Below are 25,346 nucleotides of genomic sequence, written 5' to 3' on the forward strand. Positions count from 1 at the left end.
GAACCCCGGCCGAATCACTGTCCGCGACACGCGCCATCTTGCCCATTGACAGTGGGGACCGCCCCCCCAACCCAGTGGCTCGTGCGCGTGCGCCTCGCTCCGACCTCGGGCTGCGCGGCGACGGGAGCGGAAGTGGTCCGCTGACCCGGGGGCGGTGCGAGGTCCCACCGGTGGTTGTTCTCCGCCCCGACTGTCGGGTTGTGGGAGGCGAGGGCCGGGAGGCGGAGCGGACACGGGCTGCAGGGGAGGGCGGGGGTGGTGGGTTCGCGCCTCTGCGGGCTCGCGGCACTGGGCGGCCGGCTGAGTGTGGGCAGCGGGATGCGGGCGACGGCAAGTGAGACGATCAGTGAGTTTGCTGAGTGCCTAGTAAGTGCGAGGCGCCCCTGGGGTTCCCGGGCATCTTCCCGATGGCCTGTGAGCAGGTGCTACGATGATCTTCATTTTATTGCGAGGAAGCAAGAACAGAAAGGCTCGGACAGCTGTCCAAAGTCACACAGCTAGTCAACCCCGGGGGATCCTTCCGTCTTCCCCCCCCCGCCCCCCCCCCCCGCCTCCCCCCCGCCTAGCACTTAGCCTTTCTAACTAACGTTCCCGAAATTGATCAAGTTTGTGCTTGCTGTCGGCCTTCCCTGCTCGAATACAGCTCCACAAGGTCGGGGACCTCGGATTGTTTTGTACCCTGATGTATCCGCAGCCCGTAGGACAGGCACATAGCGGGCCCTCAGCATTTTCACTGAATGAATAAAAGCGACAGAGCAGGCAATCCGTTCGATTCCGGAGCGGGCAGTGCTCAGCTCCTTGTCTGCTGATAGCTGGGGTCCTACTAAACGTTACTCTTCAAACTCAGAGGAGGCCTTGTGCTTCCTTCCATAAATTAAAACATTTGAGTTTTCCTCAACTTCACTCCGTCACAGGGGCTGCTAATGACATCTCCTGTGTGGTCCTTCTTTCCAGGAGCAGGGTGCGTCACTGAGACCACTGCTCACCAACTGCAGATTCCAGCTCGCCCGCTCCTGGGCTTCCTAGTCTACAGAAGAGCCAGTGTGCAGCCTCAGAAGGTGAGTCCCCCCGGGTCAGAGGCACAGACATGGTGTTGCAGGGATGGTCCCGGCTGAGATGGGTTTGTCTCTGAATCCTTTGGTCCTGCATCCTTAGGAACTAGAGAGCTCTTATGAGGGGCCTGGGAGGAGGAGCCTCAGCCCGGGGCAGAGGATGCAGGGTCCCAGGTCAGATCCAGAACCCAGTGCAGGGGGTGCAGACTCCCGGGACAGACCCGGACCCCGGGGCAGGGGGTGGAGGCTTAGAGGACGGCAGGTCCAAGAAGGGCTGGACCCGCAGCGGCCTCTGTCCCTCCTCCAGCTGCGAGACAGCATGCCCACTGTGTGACCGTGGGCAGTTGGACCCCATCGGAGGAGAGAGATGAAATGTGCAGGTGGACGGAGGGATGCTGCCATGAGGCAGTGGCCTGCCGCAGTCCTGCAGGGGCAGGATCAGGGTGACGAGGATCACTGCCAGCCTGGAAGGACTCTGTCCTGTCCTGCCACGCCTGTGTGCACGGCATATACCCGCCTCTTTTCCATCGGCTGTTTCTGGAGTTGCGTCAGCCCTAGAGCGTGAACATGCCACCCACCTCTGCACAAATGTTGAATCTCCCCCTAGTCTGAGCAAAGTGCAGAGCACTTTTGTTTTCTTTTTGCCTCGGTAAAATTTGCAAGTAGCCTGCAGGTACGCTGTCTTCTGGTTCTGCTGCCTCATTTCGGTGCTACTGTGACGGGGCCTGAGAGCAGGAGACGTTAAGCTGCATGGAGCTGAGCGCTGGTGTCCGAGAGGCTGCCGCCGGGGTGGCTGGGGCAGGAGCTACTCTGTAGAAGCTCCTGGCGGAGACTTTGCTTAGAAAACTGCCAAGCAGGGGCGCCTGGGTGGCTCAGTCGGTTAAGCGTCTGCCTTCGGCCCAGGTCATGTTCCCAGGGTCCTGGGATCGAGCCCCACGTCGGGCTCCCTGCTCGGTGGGAGGCCTGCTTCTCCCTCTTCCTCCCTACCTGCAGCTCCCCCTGCTTGTGCATGTGTTCTCTCTCTCTCTCTGTCAAATAGATAAATAAAATCTTTAAAAAAAAAAAAAAGAAAGAAAACTGCCCAGCGGGGAAGAGCAGGCAATTGAATGGACATCCTGGGAAAGGAGGAAGTCACGAGCCAGGACCGGGGTGGAAGCGGGCAGTGAGGGGCAGTGTGCGCAGGGTGACAAGGTCAGTGGCTTCCAGATCCTCGTGGAATGACCAGTGCTGGGCTCTTCACTCCCTTCCCGCTCCCTGCCCCTTCCCCAGCCCTGGTTTGTCTCCGTGCTGCAAGCCACAGCCAGAGGTCCCCGTCCTCCAGACTCTGCTATCTGTCGGTCACCTCTGGGGCTCCGTGTAATCAGTTTTCATTTCCATTTTATGAGTGATAATGTTCACATTCAAAAATGCAAGTAAAGAAAAGCAGCAAACTGAATCAGCAGTCAGAGAAAAGCAGTGTCAACATTTTAGTAAACGCTCTGGTACACTGCTGATCCTCAGTGTGTACGTACAGGTGAACAAATGAGCTTGCGCTGCCCTTGTGTTTTTGTGATCTGCTTTTAAATATGTTGAGAAATGCAACAAGACTCATTTGGGGCAACTTGGAGGCCCGCAGACACAGGTCCTGTGCAAAGCCCACACGAGCCTATCCACGTCGCAGGGACCGGGCTGGAGCTCCCAGGCTCGTTGCACATCATTCTCCCCAGGTGCAAGGGGGATGGTCATCAGGCTGGTGGGGACGGTCTCATGGCTGAACGCACTGATCTCGACCCCCCTCATTCTGTCTTCCTAGATCCCCGCCCTTTGTCCGGGGCAGAACAGGATGGCCGCGGCCCGGGTGAGTTCCTGATTTCCCCCCTCCCTTGTTTCCAGGGAACTTGAGGCAGCTTTGGGGCACCTATATCGTAACCTTGACAAATCGGTCGCTCCCTTCTGCCTGGCTGTTTTCCATTCAAGCTGTAATCCACCTCCGGGTCCTCCGATCCTTCCACTCGCCACAAAAACCCAAAATAGAAAACAACAAAAGAGAGAAGGAAAGTGACTGTTCTCATCTACTTCTTCCTCTGGGAAACGCACCTCCTCTTTGTTCTTCTGCTTCTCAGGGAAGCTCGTTGAAGCCCATAGACTCGCTTTTTCTGTGTCTTTGCTTCCACCTCACTGTTTGCTTTTTCGTTATATGCAAATAATGAAAGTAATTCCATGCTTGATGTTCTGTGCACTGAAGGACAGTCCCAACATCCCTGTTTCTTCGGCCCCCGGTGCCACGTTTCTCCTCCGAGTGCCCCCTGGTAACAGTGCGGGGATGGTGTGGGGTGGCTGCGTTTCTGTGAGCTTCCTGAGCTGACCACAGGTCCGTAGGCCGTGGTGGGTGAGTGTGCACAGATGCCGAGCCAGCCCCGCTCCCGTCTTGTTTTTCCCGCCTGGTTCTACTCTGCGTGGTGTTGCTCCTCAGTGCAGAAAGAAGACTTCCGTTTCCATGCGGTGCTCTGGATGTTTCATTCAACTGTGGCTCTCTTTGTGCATAGTCAGCATTTGGATCTTCTTTTTCTGTTCTGTACGGTGCCTCTCGGACGACTCTTTATGTGTGTGTTCAATAGTGCGGGTATTTAAGGAGGATTCACCTAGAAGTTGGATTTTGGGGTCAAAGGTATTCATACTTGAATTGGCTGTCCCAAATCCTAGACTAATTATGACTCTCCCCAAATGTTAAAGACCAGATAATTTCTGTGTTCAGCTTTTCCAGGCTGTTGAAAGTTGAAAAGGAAACCAGTTGGTTTTATGGAGCCACTTATCTTTAAATTTGATAAAGATATTACAGCAAGTAAGTTATACACCTGATTCACTTGAGACTATGGATGTCAAGATTCTAAACACATAGTCTGAACGGAGTGTTGATATGTTGAGTCGAGCACTGTGAAAAATGATGTGTACGTATGGTAAAAAATTCAAAACAAAAGCTTGTTTAACAAAAGGTGAAAAGTCATTCTCCCCGTCACCCCATGCCCCGTGTCCTTCCTTGTTTCATACGTTCTTGGCGAGATCACGTATGCACGTGTCTTCGCACCTAAGAATGCCATTCACTTTGGAACTCTTCCTTCTTCACATATTCCAGCACATTCTGGACTTCTCCACGACCATTCCGTTTCACTGTGTGTTTGAACCACCCCGGGTTTTTCCACCTGGGCACGCTTGACATTTGGGGCCAGGCAGTGCCGTGTTGTGGAGGGTGGCTGTGTGCCCTGGACGCTATCTAACCGTCCCTGCCCCGGGCTCTCCTGATGCCAGTGTCCCCACCTCGTTCCCCTCGTGGTGACAGTGAAGAGTTTCTCCAGACATTGCCACCCGTTCCCCGAAGGGCTAAATCACCCCCGGGTGGTACCCCATTTACAAAAATGGCTCTGTGATATTCCACTGGCTGGAAATACCGTCCTGTATATTTGCCTTCTGCCAGGGCTGAGCATTGAGAATAGTCTTGTCTTTTGATATCATAAACGATGCAGCGACACTCAGCCGTGTACGGTTCCGTTTGTTCCTTGTGAGCTTGTCTCATCTGCAAGATAGCTGTCTGGAGGTGAGGATTCTAGGTCGGGGGCTCTGCGCATCGTGAATTTTGACAGCTGAGGGCCTCCGAGCCAGGTGTTCCCCTGCGCTCCCCAGTGTGGTCTTGGTCCCCAGCACCTGAGCTGTCACTTGGGAGGGGTGACAGGAGGGGTGTCTGCTCTGAGAGTCCCACCTTCCTGTCACTGTTCCTGCTGCCCAGGGAGTGTCCCGGCTCGTCTCCCATCTGCAGCGCTGAGTAACCGGCTGTCCGGTGAGGCCTGTTGGGGCCCTGTGGGTGCCACCTGTCTCCCGGACTGAAGACCGGCCAGTGGGGGATGAGGGGTCAGGAGGAGATAGATGCAGGTGTCAACGGGGGGGGGGGGGGGGGTCCTGCTCTCTCTCTGAGAGGAATGTGGGCACTCAGAAAAGTGAGCGTTTGTTTGGTGCCGACAAGACCAAACACAGACCCTTCCTTCCTTACCTCCGTCTGCTGACCAGGTCAGACTCCCACCCTCCTGCTTCCTGTTCCCTCTCATGGTGGATTAGGCACGATTAGCAGTCGGGTGACTGTGCAGCCGCCTTCTGGAGGGAAACAGCCCAGTCCTTGCCTACTGTGTCTTCCCTGCCTGCCTTTCTCCAGCGTGTCTCCTCTGCCCTCACACAGAACACTTTATCTCGGACCCTTCTGGTCACCAGATCTGGAGAAGGTTCCCGCACACCACACAACTCGCTGCCGCACCAGATGGGTGTCCTACACGTGACTCAGCTTTGACACTGGCTCCCTGGAGATAGCATCGGATCCCACAGGTTAAGGGTTCAGTCCCACCACACGGCCACCCCCGGGCCCCCCGTCAGATGCCAGCCCCGAGTTGCAGGCTTTTGACCAGCGGGCCAGTGACGCCCTCCTTGGATTCGATTATTTGCTAGAGCGTCTCATAGGACTCGGGGACACGCTGACTTAACATTTACCAGTTTGTTAAAGAATATGATGAAGGATGCACACGAAGAGCCGGATAAACAGATACGTAGGGCAAGGCCTGGGAGGGCCCTGAGCACAAGAGCTTCTGTCCGTGTGGACTTGGCAAGCATCATCCTCCCGGAATATGGATGTGTTCACGCGCCGGGAAGCTCCCCGAAACCCATGCTCTGGGGATTTTATGGCGGCCTCGTAACGCAACTCCGATCAGTGGTTAACTCCATTTCTAGCCCCTCTTCCATTGCTGGAGAAGGGTGGGTGGGGCTGAAAATCCAGAGCTTGCAGTCACAGCTTGGCCTTTCTGGTCTCCAGCCCCATCCGCTCACCTCGAGTCACCTCATTGGAACACGAGATGCTCCTCGTATTCTTCTCACGTGGGGATTTGTGAGGGTTTTAGGAGCTCTGCAACAGGGACCTGGAGCCAAGAGCAGTACTTATCTCCTATTACCTCACAGTCCTGACCGAGGAGCTGTGTTCAGAACTGTTGTCATAGCTCTATGTCCCCTGCGAAGCCTTCTCTGCCCGCCCCGAGCAGAACTGACTCCTTTGTAGGCTCCGTTCCCTATTCTGCCTCTGCCATTGCCCTGGGAGGACAGGCAGCCCGCCCTCCTGCCCCCCTCCCTTTCCTGTGTGCCTTGGTAAGTGCGGCGTTTCTCCCTCTACGAGGCGAAGCGCCCTCAGTTCAGAGAGGGTGTGTTTGTTTTTATCATTCCTTATATCCTCTGGACTTAGCAGCTTGATCTGTGTTCAGTCAGGGAGCTGAAAGATTGCATTTCCAGAGGAAGCTCTCTTTACCGCCTCTTCTGTTCTCTATAACGTTTAAAATAATTTAGGGGCATGAACATTGCATCCACTACACGGTCTCAAATTGTGCGGCGAACAGCAGGGAACAGTTGTGTCGAGAAAGGCGGGGCAGTGTCGTGTTGAAAGACGTGGGTGTGGCGAGCAGAACGCGTGCATTTTCATCCCTCTGTCCTCGCTGTGCGACCCTGGGCAAGTGCCTTCCCACTGTGCAAAGCCAGTCTGTCCTCCTGCGTCCGGGGTGTCCCGGGGCGGGCGCCAGATTGAATCTCTGCTGCGTGTGGAAGTCTGAGGATGGGGCACAGGGTCCCGATCCCCGAGCCCAGCACTGCGGGCTCATGAGGAATGTGCCATTGCAGGAATCCTTGACCTTCAGGGATGTGTTTGTGGACTTCACCCTGGAGGAGTGGCAGCAGCTGGACTCCGCTCAGAGGAACCTCTACAGGGATGTCACGCTGGAGAACTACAGCCACCTGGTGTCCGTGGGTGAGGGACGGCTGCGCAGCGTGACTGGGACACGCGCCCTCGTGTCACCTCAGCTGCTGCCCGCTCCGGGGCCTCCGGAGCCCGGAATGAGCTGGGGCCTCAGGCTCACCGCTGGGAAGTCAGAGCCCGTGTGCACCCCGCCCCGGATGTCTGTGCTCTCGCCCTCTCGGTGACTGGTCTGCACTGAGGGGCACAGAGCCGTCCTCGGGGCCCGCACCGAGGCCGGACCGTGTCGGTTGGCAGGGAGAGGCCCTGGTTCTGGAACACGTCTGGCATTACTAACGAAGTCTGTGTCGTTTCCCCTCCTCAGGATACCTCGTTGCCAGCCCGGATGAGGTCTTGAGATCGGGACGAGGAGAAGAGGCCAGGAGGGCAGAGGGAGGGCCGTCGGCGTGGAACTATCCAGGTGAGCCCGCACGCGGCCCGTTGGGCCAGGGCAGGGGACCAGGAGGTCAGCGAGAGCTGGGCGTCAGGGGCAGGCCTGGGGGCTCTTGTCAGAGTCCCTAGACTCGGGGACCTGACTTGGCTTCGATGAAACCAGCCGCGTGGTAGGCACGTGACATCCCCTGCCCCCGCCACCCTTCCGCAGCCCCCTTGTTCTGCTTGGGGTTCAGGTCCCAAGTCCACGTCCCGGTATCCTGGGTGGCCTTCCGCCTTTCCTGCTCCCCCTCCTTTCTGGAAGCTTTGAGGCTGTTTCTCCTCCCGTGGGCATTTGCCTTTTCCTCAGAAGAGATGTGCTGTAGGTGTGACGCGCCCTCTTTATCTGTCGTTCTGTGGGCCCTTTACATCTAACGCTGGGAGTCCTCTTCAGCCTCGGGGAAGTCATCCCGCCTGGCTTGCTGGAGCTGGTGAGGACCAGAAGCTTTGCTGGTGGCCTCCAGCTCGGCCGGGCCGGGCAGCCTTCGTGCTCTCTCCGTGCTTCTGTCGTGCTCAACCGCGTCAGCCTTCACGGGTCCCAGTCCTCGCTTCTCAGTCCCCCCATCTCTTCCAGATGTGACCCGACTCCGCCTGTTGTCAGCTTCCTGCTCTTACCACTGCCTCCCTCCCACTCACCTGTTTTGTCCTCCGTGTCATCTCTGTCTTTCCCCAGAACACAGGGGACCCGGAGAGGACATCCCTCGCGGGCGGCCTGCTTCAGTGAGCGCTGCCTCCGTCCTGGGCACAGCGGCTCTTTGCCTCCTCCGTGGGTTTGGTTGGTTTGGCTCTGGGCCCCTTGTGGGGATCCACACACTCTTCAGACGCCGGTCTTCCTCTTCTTCTGGCGCGCTCCCAGCGGCCACCCCGACGGCTTCCCCACAGCCCGCCTCTGCTGGGCTGTGCACCCTCTCTCTGTCGGGGCCTCCTGGGCTGGCCTGCACCTGCCTCCCCCACGGCTCTTCGGGGGTACGGTGTCCTCTTTGTGCTCCGTCAACCCCATACCTGCTGCCGTGTCCAGATCCATCAGCATTTCTGCTCTGCTCGTGGCCTGCTTTTTCCTGCTCTGGGGTTTCCAGGAATTGAACTGGCGGAGCCTCGTTCTCAGTTCAGTGGTGCCCTGGAAGGAGGAAGCGCAAGCTCAGAGGCGCAGCCCCCTCCCTGAGTCCAGTAACCTTTCATGAACACCTGTTCTGTTGGAAGGAACCGTACCCACGTTGGGTGTGCGTGCAGGGCAGTCCGGGATCCAGGTCATGTCAGCACATTCCCAGCCACACCTCCACGTTCTGCCTCTTCTCGGGGTTTCTCTTTATAATTCTGCGGATGGGTACCTCCTGGGTCCCGGGAATCCCTTCATACCTGCATTTCTGGAGATTTCTCTTTTATCTCCCCTCTATGAAAACTCAGGATTTATCTCACTTCCACCTTGGCCTTCTGCTCAGCTCTGCACAATGCTTGTTAAGTTATTATTTGTAGTTTTCCTGATGGTTACATTTGTAAGTGTGAATAATAGAGCTCAGCTTCTATGTCTACATTCCATTTGGTAACTCCTTCTAAACCTAGCTAAGTGTCTGTGGCTTATTCTCTGCCTAGAACACAGAACCCCAGAGAGAATGCCTGCATCTTATTCTTACTGTCCCGGTGTGGGGCTGGTGGAACATTCCCTAAACAATCTTTCCTTTTGGAGGAGGGCAGAGGAAGGAGGTTCGGTGCTCATCCACAGCCAGGGGTCACTGGCTCCGGCTTTGGAGCTCACAGCCCAGACTGGATTTCTGGCTTCTTGGCTCGCTAGCTGTCCCTCTGCACCCTCGCCTCAGAGCCTCTTTGCCTGCTTGTAGAGTGGGGCTGATGCTAGAACTTACAGGGTTGTGAGAGTTTAATGAGTGGATGAATGTAAAGCACCAAAACTGGTGCCTCGACCCCCGGGAGCTTTCGGTAGTGGGTATCACTCTTTTTATTGTTGTGTTTAATAAAACATGTCTTACTAGTCTTTGTTAACCCAAGGCATTCACATAGTGATCTGTGGACCCCGCAGGATCCTCACTGTTAGGCCCCACCTGATGGAAATTGTTCCAGAAAGCCCCGGGTGGTCCTGGTTCTGTGCACTGGGAGGGACACTGCAGATAGCCCGACGCCCATGGCCAGGTAGGATCCACCGTTTTAAATATCCCCTGCGAAGAGTTCAGAGGCTCGGGAGACATGGCCAGGCCTCACCGAGGAGCGTGGGGTCGGGCGGAGGAGACGACAGGAGCAGGTGGACAGCTTTTTCTCTTCCGCCAGACTTCAAGCTGCTTCGGGACTGCCTATTCCCCTGGGCCTATAGGAAATTTCTGGCAGGTCCCAGCAATTCTCTGGTTGTTCTGATGGGGCTCCTGGGTGACTCCGTCAGTTGGGTGTCTGACTCTTGATATTGGCTCAGGTCGTGAGCTCAGTGTCCAGGGCTCCAGCCCTGCATCGGGCTCTCCGCTCAGTGGGGAGTCTGCTTGTCTCCCTCTCCCTCTGCCCCTCCCCCTGCTCGCTCTCTGTCTCTCTCAAATAAATAAATAGATCTTTTAAAAAAATTCGCTGGTTGTTCTGAGAGAAATCTTCTAGGAATGGTTAGTCTCAAGAGTGGCCTCACTCGAGTAATCCGAATTGTCCAATCCCATGGAGTAGGGTGAAGTCTGAAGTTCATCAAAAGGTTGTTAAGCTTTTCACGGAAAGGTCTTTGCCTTTGTGAATTTTCCCTGTCTCTTGTTTTCCGTTTTGTTCACTTCTCCTTTTACCTTTATTTCCTTTTTCCTACTTACTTTGGGTTTACTTTGCTGCTCTTTAGCCTTTCTCCCCAACATTTTATTATAAAAATTTTCACACCGAACAAGTGAAAGAATTATAGTTTGAACACCCACAGAATTCCCCCTGGAGTCTACAATGAACATTTTGCTGTATTTGCTTTTTCTTCTGTCTGTACTGATTCCTCTGTCCTTCCATCAGTCCTCTTTCTTTTTGTGGTGAGTTTCATAGTAAGTTTCAGAGATCAGTACCCTTCACCCCTAAATACTTCCACAGGCATATCATTAACTAGAGGTCACAACTTTTTAATATTGTTTTTTCTTAATGCTTTTATTAATGCTTAATAGGTATTTTAATAAAAGGAAATTCATAAATAGTACCATATGGAATTTGGTTGTATGTAATAATGTTTTAACGAATTCCCATATGTGTTTTCCATGTGTTTTCATTACATATTTATGCGAATGTGACTCTTCTTTTTTTAAGTGAGATTTATTGAGGTATAACTTATATACCCTGAAGTTCACCTTTCTTGAACAAATATGTAGTCACGTAACCACCACCACCATCAAGATATTGGACATTTTCAATCCTGCCAAAAACCCTTGTTTCCTTTCATTCTTAAACTTCTCTTTGTACCCCCAGACCTGGGTTTTTTTTTTTTTTCTTGTGGTTTGATTCTTTCTAGAATGTCACATAAATGAATCTTTTAGTAGGTAGCCTTATTCATCTCACTTTTTTCACTTAAGGCTTTTTAATTTCATGTTGTGCTATTTTTTGGTAGTTTGTTGCCTTTTTTAGAGATTTTATTTAGTTATCTTAGAGAGAGATTGGGAGCACGGGCATAGGTATGGAGAGAGGGAGAGGCAGAGACAGAGGGACAAGCAGATTCCCCGCTGAGCAGGGAGCCGACACAGGGCTCGATCCCAGGACCCTGAGATCATGACCCGAATCAAGGGCAGATGCTTAACCGACTGAGCCACCCAGGCGTCCCAGTTTGTCGCTTTTATAGCCAAGTCATGTCGCAGTTCATTTATCCATGAAGCACTTAATGCCCTTTTGAATTGTTCCTGGTTTTTGGTTATTATTAATGAAACTGGTGAACATACTGTACAGCTATTTATGTGGACATATGTTTTTATATTCTTGGGTAAATTTCTGTAGTAGGGTTGCTTGGTCATATGGTAAGCATATGTTTAACTTTATAAGACATTGCCAAACTGTTCTCCAACATGGGTATACCATTTTGTTTTCCCACCAACAACACACTTTTCATGTAGGTGTGTACGGGTAGCTCATTGTGACTTAAATTTGCACTTTTTAAAAAAATTTTATTTATTTGAGAGAGAGCATGAGCAGGGAGAGGGGGAGTGATAAGCAGACCCCCTGCTGAGCGAGGAGCCGGACGCGGGGCTTGACCCCAGGACCCTGGGATCATGACCTGAGCCAAAGGCAGACGTTTAACTGACTGAGCCACCCAGGCGCCCCTTAAATTTGCATTTTTGTGATGACTGTTGATCTTGAGCATCTTTTCATGTGCTTGTCTGCAATCTGTTTATCTTTGGTGAGGTGTCTATTGTAATCTTTTGCCATTTTTGTGTGTAATATAATTATTATCTTTATATACGTATATAAATATATATATCTTTAAATATGTCTGTCTGTTATCTTTATATATTCTAGTTGCAAGTTCTTTCTCTTCCATGTGTTTTCCAGTATTTACTCCAAAGTTGTGGCTTGTTTGTGTCTTTTGAAGAAGACGTTTTTATTTTTGATAAAGTCCAATTTAGCAAGTTTTTCTCTTCTGGTTCATGCATTTGTGGCCCATTTATCAAATTTCTTTCTAACCCAGGGTAAGAAGGATTTTTCTCATATGTTTTCTAACAGAAGATTATAATTTGGTTCTTAAAGTTAAAGCTATGATGGAGGGGCACCTGGGTGGCTCATTCGTTAAGAGTCTGCCTTAAGCTCAGGTCATCATCCCTGGGTCCTAGGATCGAGCCCCATGTCGGGCTCGTTCCTCGGCGGGGAGCCTGCTTCTCCCTCTGCCTGCTGCTTCCCCTGCTTGTTCTGTCTCTCTCTCTGACAAATAAATGGATAGAATCTTTAAAAAATAATAATAAAGCTATGACTGATAATGAATTAACTTTTATTTATTTTTAAAGATTTTATTTATTTATTTGACGGAGACACAGCAAGAGAGGGAACACAAGCAGGGGGAGTGGGAGAGGGAGAAGCAGCCTCCCTGCTGAGCAGGGAGCCCGATGTGCAGCTCCATCCCAGGACCCTGAGATCATGACCCCGAAGGCAGACGCTTAACGACTGAGCCACCCAAGTGCCCCATGAATTAACTTTTAAATCTTTTGTGAGGTATAGGTCAACATTCTTATATTATTACTATTTTTTGCATACTCAATTCCATTTGTTTCAGTAACATTTTTTTTGATGATAAGGGTTTTTCTTAACATCTTCGGTAAAGAGTTATGTTTAGTTTTAATTTTTTATTTAAATTCAGTTAATTAACATATAGTGTATTACTAGTTTCAGAGCTAGAGTTCAGTGATTCACCAGTCTTATAAAATAACCCAGTACTCATTACATCAAGTGCCCTCCTTAATGGCTATCACCCAGTTACTCCATCCCCCCGACCCCGCTCCCCTGCAGCAACCCTCAGTTTGTTTCCTATGATTAGGAGTCTCTTATAGTTTGTCTCCCTCTCTGATTTCATCTTGTTTTGTTTTTCCCTCCCTTCCCCTATGATCCTCTGTTTGGTTCCTTAAATTCCACATATCAGTGAAATCATATGATAATTGTCTTTCTCTGATTGACTTATTTCGCTTAGCGTAATACCTTCTAATTCCATCCATGTCGTTGAAAATGGCAAGATTTCATTTTTTTGATGGCTGAGTAGTATTCCACTGTATATTTATATACCACATCTTCTTTATCCATTCATCTGTCAATGGACATCTGTGCTTTTTCCATAGTTTGGCTATTGTGGACATTGTTGCTATAAACATTGGGGTGCAAGTGCCCCTTTGGATCACTACATTTGTATCTTTGGGCTAAATACCTAGAAGTGCAATTGCTGGGTTGTAGGGTAGCTCTATTTTCAACTTTTTGAGGAACCTCCATACTGTTTCCAGAGTGGCTGCACCAGCTTGCATTCCCACCAACAGTGTAAGAGGGTTCCCCTTTCTACGCATCCTCGCCAACATCTGTTGTTTCCTGACGTGTTAATTTAGCCATTCTGACTGGTGTGAGATGGTATCACACTGAGGTTTTGATTTATAGTTCCCTGATGCCGAGTGATGTTGAGCATTTTCTCATGTGTCTTTTCGCCATTTGGATGTCTTCTTTGGAGAAATGTCCGTTCATGTCTCCTACCCATTTCTTAACAGGATTATTTGTTCTTTGGGTGTTGAGTTTGATTAAGTTCTTTATAGATTTTGGATACTAGCCCTTTATCTGATATGTCATTTGCAAATATCTTCTCCCATTCTGTCGATTGTCTTTTGGTTTTATTGACTGTTTCCTTTGCTGTGCAAAAGCTTTTTATCTTGATGAAGTCCCAATAGTTCATTTTTGCCTTTGCTTCTCTTGCCTTTGGCGATGTTTCTAGGAAGAAGTTGCTGCAGCCACGGTCACAGAGGTTGCTGCCTGTCTTCTCTAGAATTTTGATTGATTCCTGTCTCACATTTAGGTCCTTCATTCATTTTGAGTCTGTTTTTGTGTGTGGTGTAAGAAAATGGTCCAGTTTCATTCTTCTACATGTGGCTGTCGAATTTTCCCAAGACCATTTGAAGAGACTGTCTTTTTTCCATTGGATATTCTTTCCTGCTTTGTCAAAGATTAGTTGACCATAGAATTGAGAGTCCATTTCTGGGTTCTCCATTCTCTGCCATTGATCTCTGTGTCTGTTTTTGTGCCAAGACCATACTGTCTCAATGATTACAGCTTTGTAATAGAGCTTGAAGTCCAGAATTGTGATGCCACCAACTTTGATTTTCTTTTTCAACATTCCTTTGGCTATTCGAGGTCTTTTCTGGTTCCATACAAATTTTAGGATTATTTGTTCCAGCTCTGTGAAAAAAGTTGATGGTATTTTGATAGGAATTATATTGAAATATAGGTTGCTCTAGGTAGCATAGGCATTTTAACAATATTTGTTCTTCCAATCCATGAGCATGGAACGTTTTTCCATTCCTTTGTATCTTCCTCAATTTCTTTCATGAGTGTTCTATAGTTTTCTGAGTACAGATCCTTTGACTCTTAGGTTAGGTTTATTCCTAGGTATCTTACGGTTTTGGGTGCAATTGTAGGTGGGATTGACTCCTTAATTTCTCTTTCTTCTGTCTCATTGTTAGTGTATAGAAATGCAACTGATTGTGCATTGATTTTATATCCTGCCACTTTGCTGAATTCCTGTATGAATTCTAGCAGTTTTGGGGTGGAGTCTTTTGGGTTTTCCACATAAAGTATCATGTCATCTGTGAAGATTGAGAGTTTGACTTCTTCTTTGCCAATTCGGATGCCTTTTATTTCTTTTTGTTGTCTAATTGCTGAGGCTATGACTCTAATACTGTGTTGAACAACAGTGGTGATAGTGGGCATCCCTGTCATGTTCCTGACCTTAGGGGAAAAGCTCTCAGTTTTTCTCCATGGAGAATGATATTCACTGTGGGCTTTTCGTAGATGGCTTTTATGATATTGAGGTATATTCACTCCCTCTCTATACTGTGAAGACTTTTAATCAAGAAAGGATGCTATACTTTGTCAAGTGCTTTTTCTGCATCTATTGAGACGATCATATGGTTCTTGTCCTTTCTTTTATCAATGTAGTGTATCACATTCATTGATTTGTGGATGTTGAACCACCCTTGCAGTCCAGGAATAAATCCCACTTGGTTGTGGTGAATAATCCTTTTAATGTATTGTGGGATCCTCTTGGCTAGTATCTTGGTGAGAATTTTTGCATTTATGTTCATCATGGCTATTGGGCTGTAATTCTCCTTTTTGGTGGGGTCTTTGTCTGGTTTGGGGATCAAGGTAATGCTGGCCTCATAGAAAGAGTTTGGAAGTTTTCCTTCCATTTCAATTTTTTTGAAACCGCTTCAGAAGCGTGGGTATTAATTCTTCTTTAAATGTTTGGTAGAATTTCCCTGGGAAGCCATCTGGCCCTGGCTCTTGTTTGTTAGGAGATTTTTGATTACTGCTTCCATTTCCTTGCTGATTATGGGTCTGTTCAGGTTTTCTATTTCTTCTTGGTTCAGTTTTGGTCATTTATATGTTTCTAGGAATGCATCCATTTTTTCTTCCAGATTGCCTAATCTGTTGGCATATAGTTGCTCAGAATATGTTCTTATAATTGTTTGTATTTTTTCAGTGTTGCTTGTGATCTCTCCTCTTTCATTCATGATTTTGTTTATTTGGGTCATTTCTCTTTTCTTTTTGATAAGTCTGGCCAGGGGTTTATTGATCTTATTAATTCTTTCAGAGAACCAGCTCCTAGTTTCATTGATCTCTTCTGCTGTTCTTTTGGTTTGTATTTCATTGGTTTCTGCTCTAATATTTATTATTTCTCACCTCCTGCTTGGTTTAGCCTTTATTTGCTGTTCTTTCTCCAGCTCCTTTAGGTGTAGGGTTAGGTTGTGTATTTGAGCCTTTCTTGTTTCTTGAGAAAGGCTTGTATTGCTATATACTTCCCTCTTAGGATCACCTTTGCTACATCCCAAAGGTTTTGAACAGTTGTGTGTTCATTTTCATTTGTTTCTATGAATTTTTTAAATTCTTCTTTAATTTCCTGATTGACCCATTCATTCTTTAGTAGGATGCTTTTTAGCCTCGATGTGTTTGAGTTCTTTCCAAATTTTCTTTTTTTTTTTTTAAAGATTTTATTTATTTATTTGAGACAGAGAGAATGAGAGAGAGAGAGCATGAGGGGGGGAGGGTCAGAGGGAGAAGCAGACTCCCCGCCGAGCAGGGAGCCCGATGTGGGACTCGATCCCGGGACTCCAGGACCATGACCTGAGCCGAAGGCAGTCGCTTAACCAACTGAGCCACCCAGGCGCCCCGCCAAATTTCCTTTTGCGATTGAGTTCACGTTTCAAAGCATTGTGGTCTGAAAATATGCAGGGAATGATCCCAGTCTTTTGGTACTGGTTGAGACCTGATTTGTGACCCAGTATGTGATCTATTCTGGGGAATGTTTCATGTGCACTAGAGAAGAATGTGTATTCTGTTGCTTTAGGATGGAATGCTTGGAATATATCTGTGAAGTCCATCTGGTCCAGTGTCATTCAAAGCTCTTGTTTCTTTGTTGATCTTCTGCTTAGATGATCTGTCCATTTCAGTGAGGGGGGTGTTAAAGTCCCCTACTATTACTGTATTATTATCAATGTGTTTCTTTAATTTTGTTATTAATTGGCTGCTCCCATGTTAGGGGCATAAATATTTATAATTGTTAGATCTTCTTGTTGGATAGACCCTTTAGTTATGATAGTGTCCTTCCTCATCTTTTATTACAGTTTTTGGTGTAAAATCTAATTTGATGTAAGGATTGCGACCCCAGCTTTCATTTGATGTCCATTAGCATGATAAATGGTTTTCCACCCCCTCACTTAAATCTGGAGGTATCTTTGGATCTAAAATGAGTCCTTTGTAGACAGCATATCGATGGGTCTTGCTTTTTATCCAGACTGATACCCTGTGTCTTTTGATTGGGTCATTTAGCTCATTTACATTCAGAGTAACTATTGAAAGATATGAATTTAGTGCCATTGTATTACCTGTAAAGTCACTGTTTCTGTAAATTGTCTCTGTTCCTTTCTGGTCTATGTTACTTTTGGGCTCTGTCTTCGCTTAAAGGATCCCCTTTAATATTTCTTGCAGGGCTGGTGTAGTAATCACAAATTCTTTTAGTTTCTGTTTGTCCTAGAAGCTTTTTATCTCTCCTTCTATTTTGAATGACAGCCTTGCTGGATAGAGTATTCTTGGCTGCATATTTTTCTCATTTAGCACCCTGAATATATCATGCCAGTCCTTTCTGGCCTGCCAGGTGTCTGTGGATAGGTCTGCTGTCAGTCTAATTTTTCTACCCTTGTAGGTTAGGGACCTCTTGTTCCGAGCTGCTTTTAGGATTTTCCCTGTCTGTGAGATTTGCATGTTTCACTGTTATATGTCAAGGTGTTGACCTATTTTTATTGATTTTGAGGGGGGTTTTCTGTGCCTCCTGGACTTGAATGCCTGTTTCCTTCCCAAATTAGGGAAGTTCACAAGTATAATTTGCTCCAGTATACCTTCTTTGCCTCTCTCTCTCTTTCCTCTTCTTCTGGGATCCCAATTATTCTAATATTGTTTTGCTTTATGGTATCACTTCTCTCTTAAATTCTCCCCTCATGATCCAGTAGTTGTTTATCTCTCTTTTTCCCCAGCTTCTTTATTCTACATCATTTTGTCTTCTATATCACTGATTCTCTCTTCTGCCTCATTTATCCTAGCAGTTGGAGCCTCCATTTTTGATTGCATCTCATTAATAGCCTTTTTGGTTTTGACTTGGTGAGATTTCAGTTCTTTTATTTCTCCAGGAAGGGATTCTCTAGTATCTTCTATGCTTTTTTCAAGCCCAGCTAGTATCTTTATAATCGTTACTCTGAACTCTAGTTCCGACATCTTATAATGTCCATATTGATTATGTCCTTGGCAGTCAGTACTGCCTCCTGTTCTCTTTTTTGAGGTGAGTTTTTCCACCTTTCTTGTCAGTATGTCCAAAGAATAGATGAGCGAGAGAGCAAAATACTAAAATGGCAACAACGACCCCAGAGAAATATACACTAATAAGCAAATCAGAAGAGACCTAATACCAAAAAAGAATTAAAAAAAGAGAGAGAATATAATCAGAAAGTGAACAGAACAGAGCAATACACTGGATCCTGTGTGTGTTTTGGTCTGTTTGTTAGAAAACTAGATCCCAAAATTGTAAAGAAAGAAAAACTTATATATGTACAAAAATAAAATTAAATACAATGAAAGGATAGAATGTAATTGTAAAAATTAAACTTAAAAGACAAAAAAAAGAATATAAACAGACAGGTGAACAGAACAGAGCAATACACTATGTCCTGGTTGTATTTTGGTCTGTTTGTTATAAGAAACTACATCCCAAAATTGTAAAGAAAGAAAAACTTATATATACAAAAATAGAATTAAATACAATGAAATGATAGAATATAACTATAAAAATGAAAATTTAAAAAGACAAAAAATAGTTGATAAAGTAAGAAATTGGTTGAAAGGGAAAGAAAAAAAAATTAAAATTGAAAGACTAAATAATCATGAGAAAAAAAACCCATGAATTCTATATACTATTTTCCCCTAGCGCTGGAGTTCTGCAGTTCTGTGTGATGAATAAACTTGGTCTTAGCCAGATGTTCTTGCTGATCTTCTGGGGGAGGGGCCTGCTGTGCTGATTCTCAGGTGTCTTTGCCCCAGGCGGAATTGCACCACCCTTGCAAGGGGGCTGGGCTAAGTAAGGGGCTCCAGATTGCTCTCTGTGACTTTTGTTCCCTGAAGGCTCCTTGCCTTTATGCTCTGCTCCGCTTTAGAGGATGAGAATGAAAATGGCGGCCTCCCAATCGCCAGCCCTGTAGCCTAAAGTTTGCACCCCCCACTCCTCAGTGAGCTCTCAGGGAAAAAGCAGTCAATCACTCCTGTCTACCTGGTCTCTGTCCACACTCCATGCTCGCCTGGCCTGTGACCCAATGTTTCTATCTCAGGCATGCGAGCCTGCTTCTAGTCTCCAAGCCCTGCAGACTCCTGCAGCCCACACCTGCTCCTCCTGGCGGGGAAAGGGGGAGGTCTCACCGTGATTCTGCTGCTTGCTGGGCCCCTGCTTGCAGCCAGCTTTCCCGCTCCAGTGCCTGGGAACTCTGCCGCACTCAGGCACCCCCGTTCTTTCTGTAACCCCAGGGATCCTGAGACCACACTGTCCCACCTAGGATTCTGCTCCGTTTTACCACCTGAGCACCTTTCAGACAGGGACGTCCCTCAGCTGAGCAGACTTCTCCAAGTTCTGATTTTGTGCTTTGCTGCTGTATCATAGCTGGCTTATGGAGGCTCCCTCTCCCTGCAGTTCATCTTCTGATATATCACCTTGTATTCACGTCTCCGTACCTCCTACCTTGCAGAAAGTGGTCGCTTTTCTATTTGTAGAATTGCAGCAATTCTTTTCTTAGATCTCTGGTTGAGTTCACAGGTGTTCAGAATGATTTGATAACTGTCTAGCTGAATTCCTGGAACCAGACAAAACTAAGGTCTCCTACTCCTCCACCATGTTGGAAAGTCCTTGATTGTTTCAGTAACATTTTCGAAAAGACTTCTTTCTCAATTAATTTCCCTAGCACCCTTCTCAAAAATTAGTTGAATATATATGCATCAGTCTATATGTCTATACCACACTGCCTTAATTACTATAGCCTTATATTGAGTGCTCAAATCAGGTAGTTTGAGTCTTCCAAATTTGTTGGTTCTTTTCATAATTATTTCGGCAACTCTGGGTCCTCGCTATTTTCACATAAATTTTAGAATCAGGTTGTCAGTTTCTTTTTTTTTTTTTTCCTTAAAGATTTTATTTATTTATTTGACAGAGAGAGAGACAGCGAGAGAGGGAACACAAGCAGGGGGAGTGGGAGAGGGAGAAGCAGGCTTCCTGCAGAGCAGGGAGCTGGACATGGGGCTCGATCCCAGGATCCTGGGACCACAACCCGAGCCAAAGGCAGACGCTTAACAACTGAGCCACCCAGGTGCCCCAGTAATATTTTATAGTTTTGAATGGACAGGTCTTAACACATATTTTAAGTTATTCCTGTTGTGTATTCTTACAACATGAATCGTGGGGTTTGTGTTGTGTGTGTTCATTTTTTTGCATTTCATTTTTCCATTGGTCATTGCTAGTTTATAGAAGTTTTATTGATTTTCCTATATTGACTTTGTATCCTGGGACCTTCCTCAGCTCACATATCAGTGCTAGTAGCTTTTTTGACGATAATTTGGCATTGTCTACATGAACAATCCTGTAGTTGTGTAAAAGACTATTTTATTTCTTCCTTTCCAATCTGGATACTTTTATTTCTTTTTCTTGCCTTATTGTACTGGCTAAGACCTTCAGTATAATGTTGGCTATGTATAGGGAGAGCAACATCCTTGCCTTGTTCCTGATCTTAGGCCAGAAGCATTCATTCTTTCACCATTAGGTATAATTTACCTTGTAGGGTTTTTCATAGATGCCTGGTAGAGGTTGAGGATATTTCCTTCTAATCCTGGTTTTGTGAGAGTTTTTATCATGACTGGGTATTGAATGTTGCAAATGCTTTTATGGATTAATTAATATGATTGTGTTTTTTCTTAGTCTTATATTTCATGTGATTATGTATATTGTTGGATTTAACTCTGTAATTTTATTACTTTTCTTTTTGTCCTCTCTTTTTTGATGTTACTGTCTTGCTTCCCCTTTCCTCTCCTTGGAATATTTGGTTATTTTTTTAAGTTAGACTTCTATTTTGAGATAACTAGATTCACATGCACTGATAAGGAAATAATACAGAGATTTCCTGTACCCTTTTGCAGTATCCCCCAGTGGTGACATCTTGCAAAACTATAATACAAAATAGAACCAGGATATTGACATGAATGCAGGTAAGATACAGAACATTTCCATCACCATAAGGAATTTTATAGCCATATCCATTTCTTCCCACCCCTGCCCTTACCCTTCCTTAAACCTTGGCAAGTACTGATTTGTTCTCCATTTTTATAATTTTGTCCTTTCCAGAATATTATACAAATGAAGTCATATAGTATGTAGTCTTATGGGATTGATTCTTTTCACTTAGCATAATTCTCTGGAGATTCATCTAGTTTTTGTATTAGTAGTTTCTTCCTTTTTGTCACTGAGTAGTATTCACTAAATGGATCTGCCACAGTTTAACCATTCTTTCCATTAGCCATATGCATTTAAGGTTTCTCAGTGTCTTTCTGTAGCTTGGTAGCTCATTTCTTTTTATTGCCGAGCAATATTCCTTGTATGGATGTACCAGTTCATTCATCCTTTCAGCTACTGAAGGGCTTCTAGGCTGCTTCCAGTTTGGGACATTGTGAATAAAGCCGCTATGAAGCTGTCATTTCCACGTGCAAGTTTTTCTGTGGACTGAAGTTTCAACTCATGGCTCATTTCCTTTTAAGGTTTTTAATTTTTTTACTGTGAGCTCCTTTTATTTATTTATTTATTTCATTTATTCATTCATTTATTTACTTTAGAGAGAGCACATGCACAAGCAGGGGGGGAAGGGGCAGAGGGAGAGGGAGAATCTGAAGCAGGCTCCATGCTTGGCATAGAGCCCAACGCAGGGCTCAATCTCATGACCCTGAGATCATGACCTGAGCCGAGATCGAGTCTGACACTTAACCGACTGAGCCACCCAGGCGCCCCTACTGTGAACTCCTTTAAGTGGGGCCCAGTGGTTTCACTAATGCAGGACCAATTGTTTAGGGGGATTTTTCAACTCCTAGGTTTTGTATTCTACTTCAGTTGTCCATTTGGCATGCATGCCTACCTGTGGTACAGGACTAGAGTTCTAATTTGTTGTAAATAACTCCCGATTCTTCTGTTTTCATCACCCAGGGGGTGACCTCTTTCTAGTTCCCATTTTTAAAGCTGCAATGTCCTTTATGACTTCCAGCTTTTAGGAGGTAGCTCAGTTCTAGTTCTTTGCACATTTGTGTCCTGTGACCTAGAATCCACTCCGCTCATGAGTTAGAGCCTTAACCCCCAACTGCAGAGCCATACAGCATCAGTTTCTGTTCACCCCAACTTTAAATCTCCTCTTCATTTTTGTCACATCATGTTCTTCATTGATCTTCAGCTTGACTGAGTGTTAATTATTTTTGTTAAATATCAGCCAGCATTTCTCTGTATTTGCAGTTGGAGGAGGTGGCGGTGGTGGAGCACAGGGAGAGCCCATCCGCATCAGCCCAAGTCCCAGTGACAGGGGTTCTCAGCAGGGCTTTTATCAATTAATGTTATCCCATAACACGATATATAGCAGAAATGATGATTCATTGCATTTGTTTCCCTAGAATTCAGGCAAGTTGGAGACCGGATAGACAACCACAAGGAAAGCCAAGACCAGCCTCTGTGGCAAGCTGCGTTAGTAGACAAGGAAGCACAGAGGATCGAAGTGGCCAAGAATTCACAACCTTCAGAAAAATCACTTATCCAGGCTCAGACTTTGTTTCTCTACGGCAAGGACTCTCTAAATATTACTCACGGGGAAGGTGTTCAAAACATAATTTAAACTTTCTTTACATAAGTAAAGGCTTTTTTGTTTCATAAAAATAGTACATTAATGGATTTTTCTGCTTCTCAGTAACACTCATAAGCAAGGATAATGACAGTCCCACGCCCCCCAAGCAAACACGTATCCTGATGTTTCACAGCTTGAGGAAACAATCATAAGGAGTGTGTTTAAGACACAGAGCTAGTAAGCCATATAGCAAGCATTAGCCACTTACTCTGAGTCACAGTCCGTGGCTCCTTTGTGAAGCCCATTTGTGTGCTCTTCCACAAGGCCCTTCATCCTTCCAGACCTCACCCAGTGGAAGAAAGGTGGGAATATCGTATGTGGTTACTTACTACTGTCTCACTTTTGTCTTGGATTTAAATGTTTAATAGAAAGTAATAAGCAGACTTGCATTTCCATGGACATTGTAGTTGGTCTTGCCAGGCCAGCAATCATGCAACAACTAGGTGGGGGGGAACGGGATAAATGGAAAAAAAAATATTTGGGAGCTGTTGCAGAGCTGTGGAAACAATGAGGACTAGATGAATTAAAATTCTAGAGAGTAAAGTGCCTTTTCTAGGTGACCAGACAATTGCTGTCCATTATCTGGAGGTATTTGCTGATTCTGGGTGTGAGCTGAGGATGGGCTTGGCCCAGGCTGCCAGACTTTACAAGGGGAAAGAGATCTAGAAGAGCTTTTAGAGGTTATATAGGGCTGACTTAGAAATGAAAAGAGCTCCAGGAGCATGACTAGTTTTGTCCATAGGATGTTTGCTGAGTTTGTGATGGTGTAGGGGGGTTAGTGGGCTGGGCCAGAAAGGCAAAGTGAGCCCTTGTGCGGTGTCACATGCTTTGGAAACAGTCCAGGTTGAACCAAAGGCCTGCAAGAGCTCAGCTCAGTATCTATGAAGGGGGAAACTAAATCTCAAGCAGTCTCTGGTCTGGGGAGACAGAGACCCAACAGGCTCTCAAACAAAAGTGCAGAAGGGATAGCCTGAGGAACAGCCAAAGAGAGCTAGGTTATCTTAACACTGCAATACAACCCTGATTGGTTTGAGGTGCTCAGTCCCAGACTTGATCTGCTGAATAGAGGAAAAGGCAAACTACACAGTTTTTTAATATACAGTGTCTGATACAGATTACTAGACATGAGAACAGGCAGAAAGATGTGGTTGTTAAAACAAAATGAACAACTGTAGTAGGCACGCTTCTAAGAATGACCCCCATGGACTCTCTTTTATAATCTACCCCCCCACACCCTTTGTGGGTAAAATCTATGAATATGATGAGATACCATTTCTTTGGTTATGTTACATTCTTTGGCCAAAAGGACATGATCTGAGTGGGCCTCATCTTTTCATAGGAGCTTTTTAAAGGCAGTTCCTCCAGCTGGGTGGCCAAAGAGGAAGTCAGAGATTTGAAGCTATGGAAGGGGTTCAACACGAGAGATTCTCTGTTGTTGACATGGGGAAGGATCTTCGAGCATCGTCTAGGATCTGAGAGTGGCCCCTGACTGACAGCCGGCCAGAAAATGAGGGCCTCAGTCCAGCAGCCATAAGGACCTGAATTTGGCCAACAACCTGAATGAACTTAGAAGTAGGTCCTTCCCCACAGCCTGTACCCAGCCTATACCTTGATCCCAGCCCAGCCTATACCTTGATTCCCACTTTCTGAGACAGAAAGTAGCTAAGCCCACCAGGATTTCTGACCTACAGAACTATGAATTGATAAATGGGTGCTGTTCTAAGCCACCATTTGTGGTAATTTGTTTCAGCAGCAATAGAGAACTAACACAGAAAATCCAAATGAGTTTGATATTGGACTCAGCAAAAAGTACTTTAACCATTAATATAACAGAAATAAAGGAAAAGACAAAATGGGTGAAAGAGGATTTAAATTGTTGTCATCTTTAAAAATGGATAAAACATGTATGCTACAACTGAAAAAAAAACCACAGTAACCAAGAAGTCATTGTGTATGGGTTTAACAGCAGATTAGACACAGCAGAAGACAGGATTAGTGCCTTTGAGGACCATAGACTTGTCCCAAAGAGAGGGAAAAAGGGCAAACAACTGCAAGCAAATTGTGAGAGGCATTTGGGAAACAGCCAAAAGGTAAAGCACATATAACTAGAGCAGGAATATTTATGAAACAGTGGTTAAATTTACAAAAGTCAATGAAAGCGATCAAGCCATGGAGTCCAGAAGCTCTAAGAATCCCAAGCAAGAGTAAAATCACACCATTCCATTTCCAATCGTGATGGAGTAACCAGGACCAAACTTCCCTACCTACCGTAAACAACTAGCTATCGTAGATACACTATACGAGGCTCACAGTTTTCATACAGTGAGCAAAGGCCATGCGGGATTGTAAAGCTGAGAACGAAAAGACCATTGAGGACAAAGGCCCTTTGATGGCCTTGGCTTCCTGCTGGGAGACAGTAGCAAAATATGATGTAGGGAGGGGATCCCAAGAAGAGTTTGGTGGTTCATGGAGTTGAGGAGAAAGAGATGAGTGCTCAGGAAGGCTGAGGCAACTAGAAGTTTCAGGGCACAGTAGTACAGAGGACAGAGTTACTGACAAGAAAGAGCAACAGAAGTAGGGAGGCCCCCTCCTCGAAGAGAGAGGAATTCGCCCAAATCTATAGGTGTTGCAGGCGAGGTCTGGCAAGCATTTGGTGCACGTTTTGGCTTGGCTTCTGGCCTCACTATTTAAAGTTCAATCTAGAAATTCCTTATGAAAAATTCCATCAAAGCAGATTTAAAAGAACCTACATGGCCAATCAGTATTCCTGCCGAGCTTCCGTAAATACTTATTAGGCCAAGTTGTTAAAACTAGACTTGTTTACAAACAAATGTGAATTTGGCTATCTCTGGTAAAACTGAGGGTGATTATAGAGAAAAAAAATGTTTCAATAACATACCCGAGTAAATATTAGATTCTAAGTTTTTTAAAAAGATTTTTATTTAT

The 25,346-nt window shown here is 46.3% G+C and overlaps 1 protein-coding gene across 2 annotated transcripts; it reads left to right on the forward strand.

Moving 5' to 3' along the window:
- The first annotated feature begins 207 nt into the window (after positions 1-207).
- On the forward strand, positions 208-22,432 carry KRBOX4 (KRAB box domain containing 4). Of its 2 annotated transcripts, XM_064573969.1 has the most exons (6): positions 208-346; positions 955-1,058; positions 2,845-2,889; positions 6,729-6,855; positions 7,166-7,261; positions 22,174-22,432. In XM_064573969.1, the coding sequence occupies exons 1-6, from the start codon at positions 319-321 to the stop codon at positions 22,389-22,391; spliced, it is 618 nt and encodes a 205-aa protein (XP_064430039.1). In that variant the 5' UTR covers positions 208-318; the 3' UTR covers positions 22,392-22,432. The 2 variants fall into 2 exon arrangements, with proteins under 2 accessions (XP_064430039.1, XP_064430038.1); XM_064573968.1 differs by lacking the exon at positions 208-346 and having other exon boundaries at positions 373-1,058.
- Positions 22,433-25,346: the final 2,914 nt, after the last annotated feature.

Source organism: Mirounga angustirostris, unplaced genomic scaffold (genome assembly GCF_029215605.1).
Source record: "Mirounga angustirostris isolate CCGP_5_RB_7025 unplaced genomic scaffold, mMirAng1.0.hap1 SCAF_11, whole genome shotgun sequence".
NCBI lineage: Eukaryota > Metazoa > Chordata > Mammalia > Carnivora > Phocidae > Mirounga > Mirounga angustirostris.

Excerpts from the sequence above, each read along its gene's own strand:
- KRBOX4 (XM_064573968.1), top strand. The coding sequence starts at position 924 with ATGACATCTCCTGTGTGGTCCTTCTTTCCAGGAGCAGGGTGCGTCACT. Across the intron at positions 1,059-2,844 it reads CCAGTGTGCAGCCTCAGAAG|ATCCCCGCCCTTTGTCCGGG; the intron begins GTGAGTCCCCCC and ends CTGTCTTCCTAG. Across the intron at positions 2,890-6,728 it reads ACAGGATGGCCGCGGCCCGG|GAATCCTTGACCTTCAGGGA; the intron begins GTGAGTTCCTGA and ends GTGCCATTGCAG.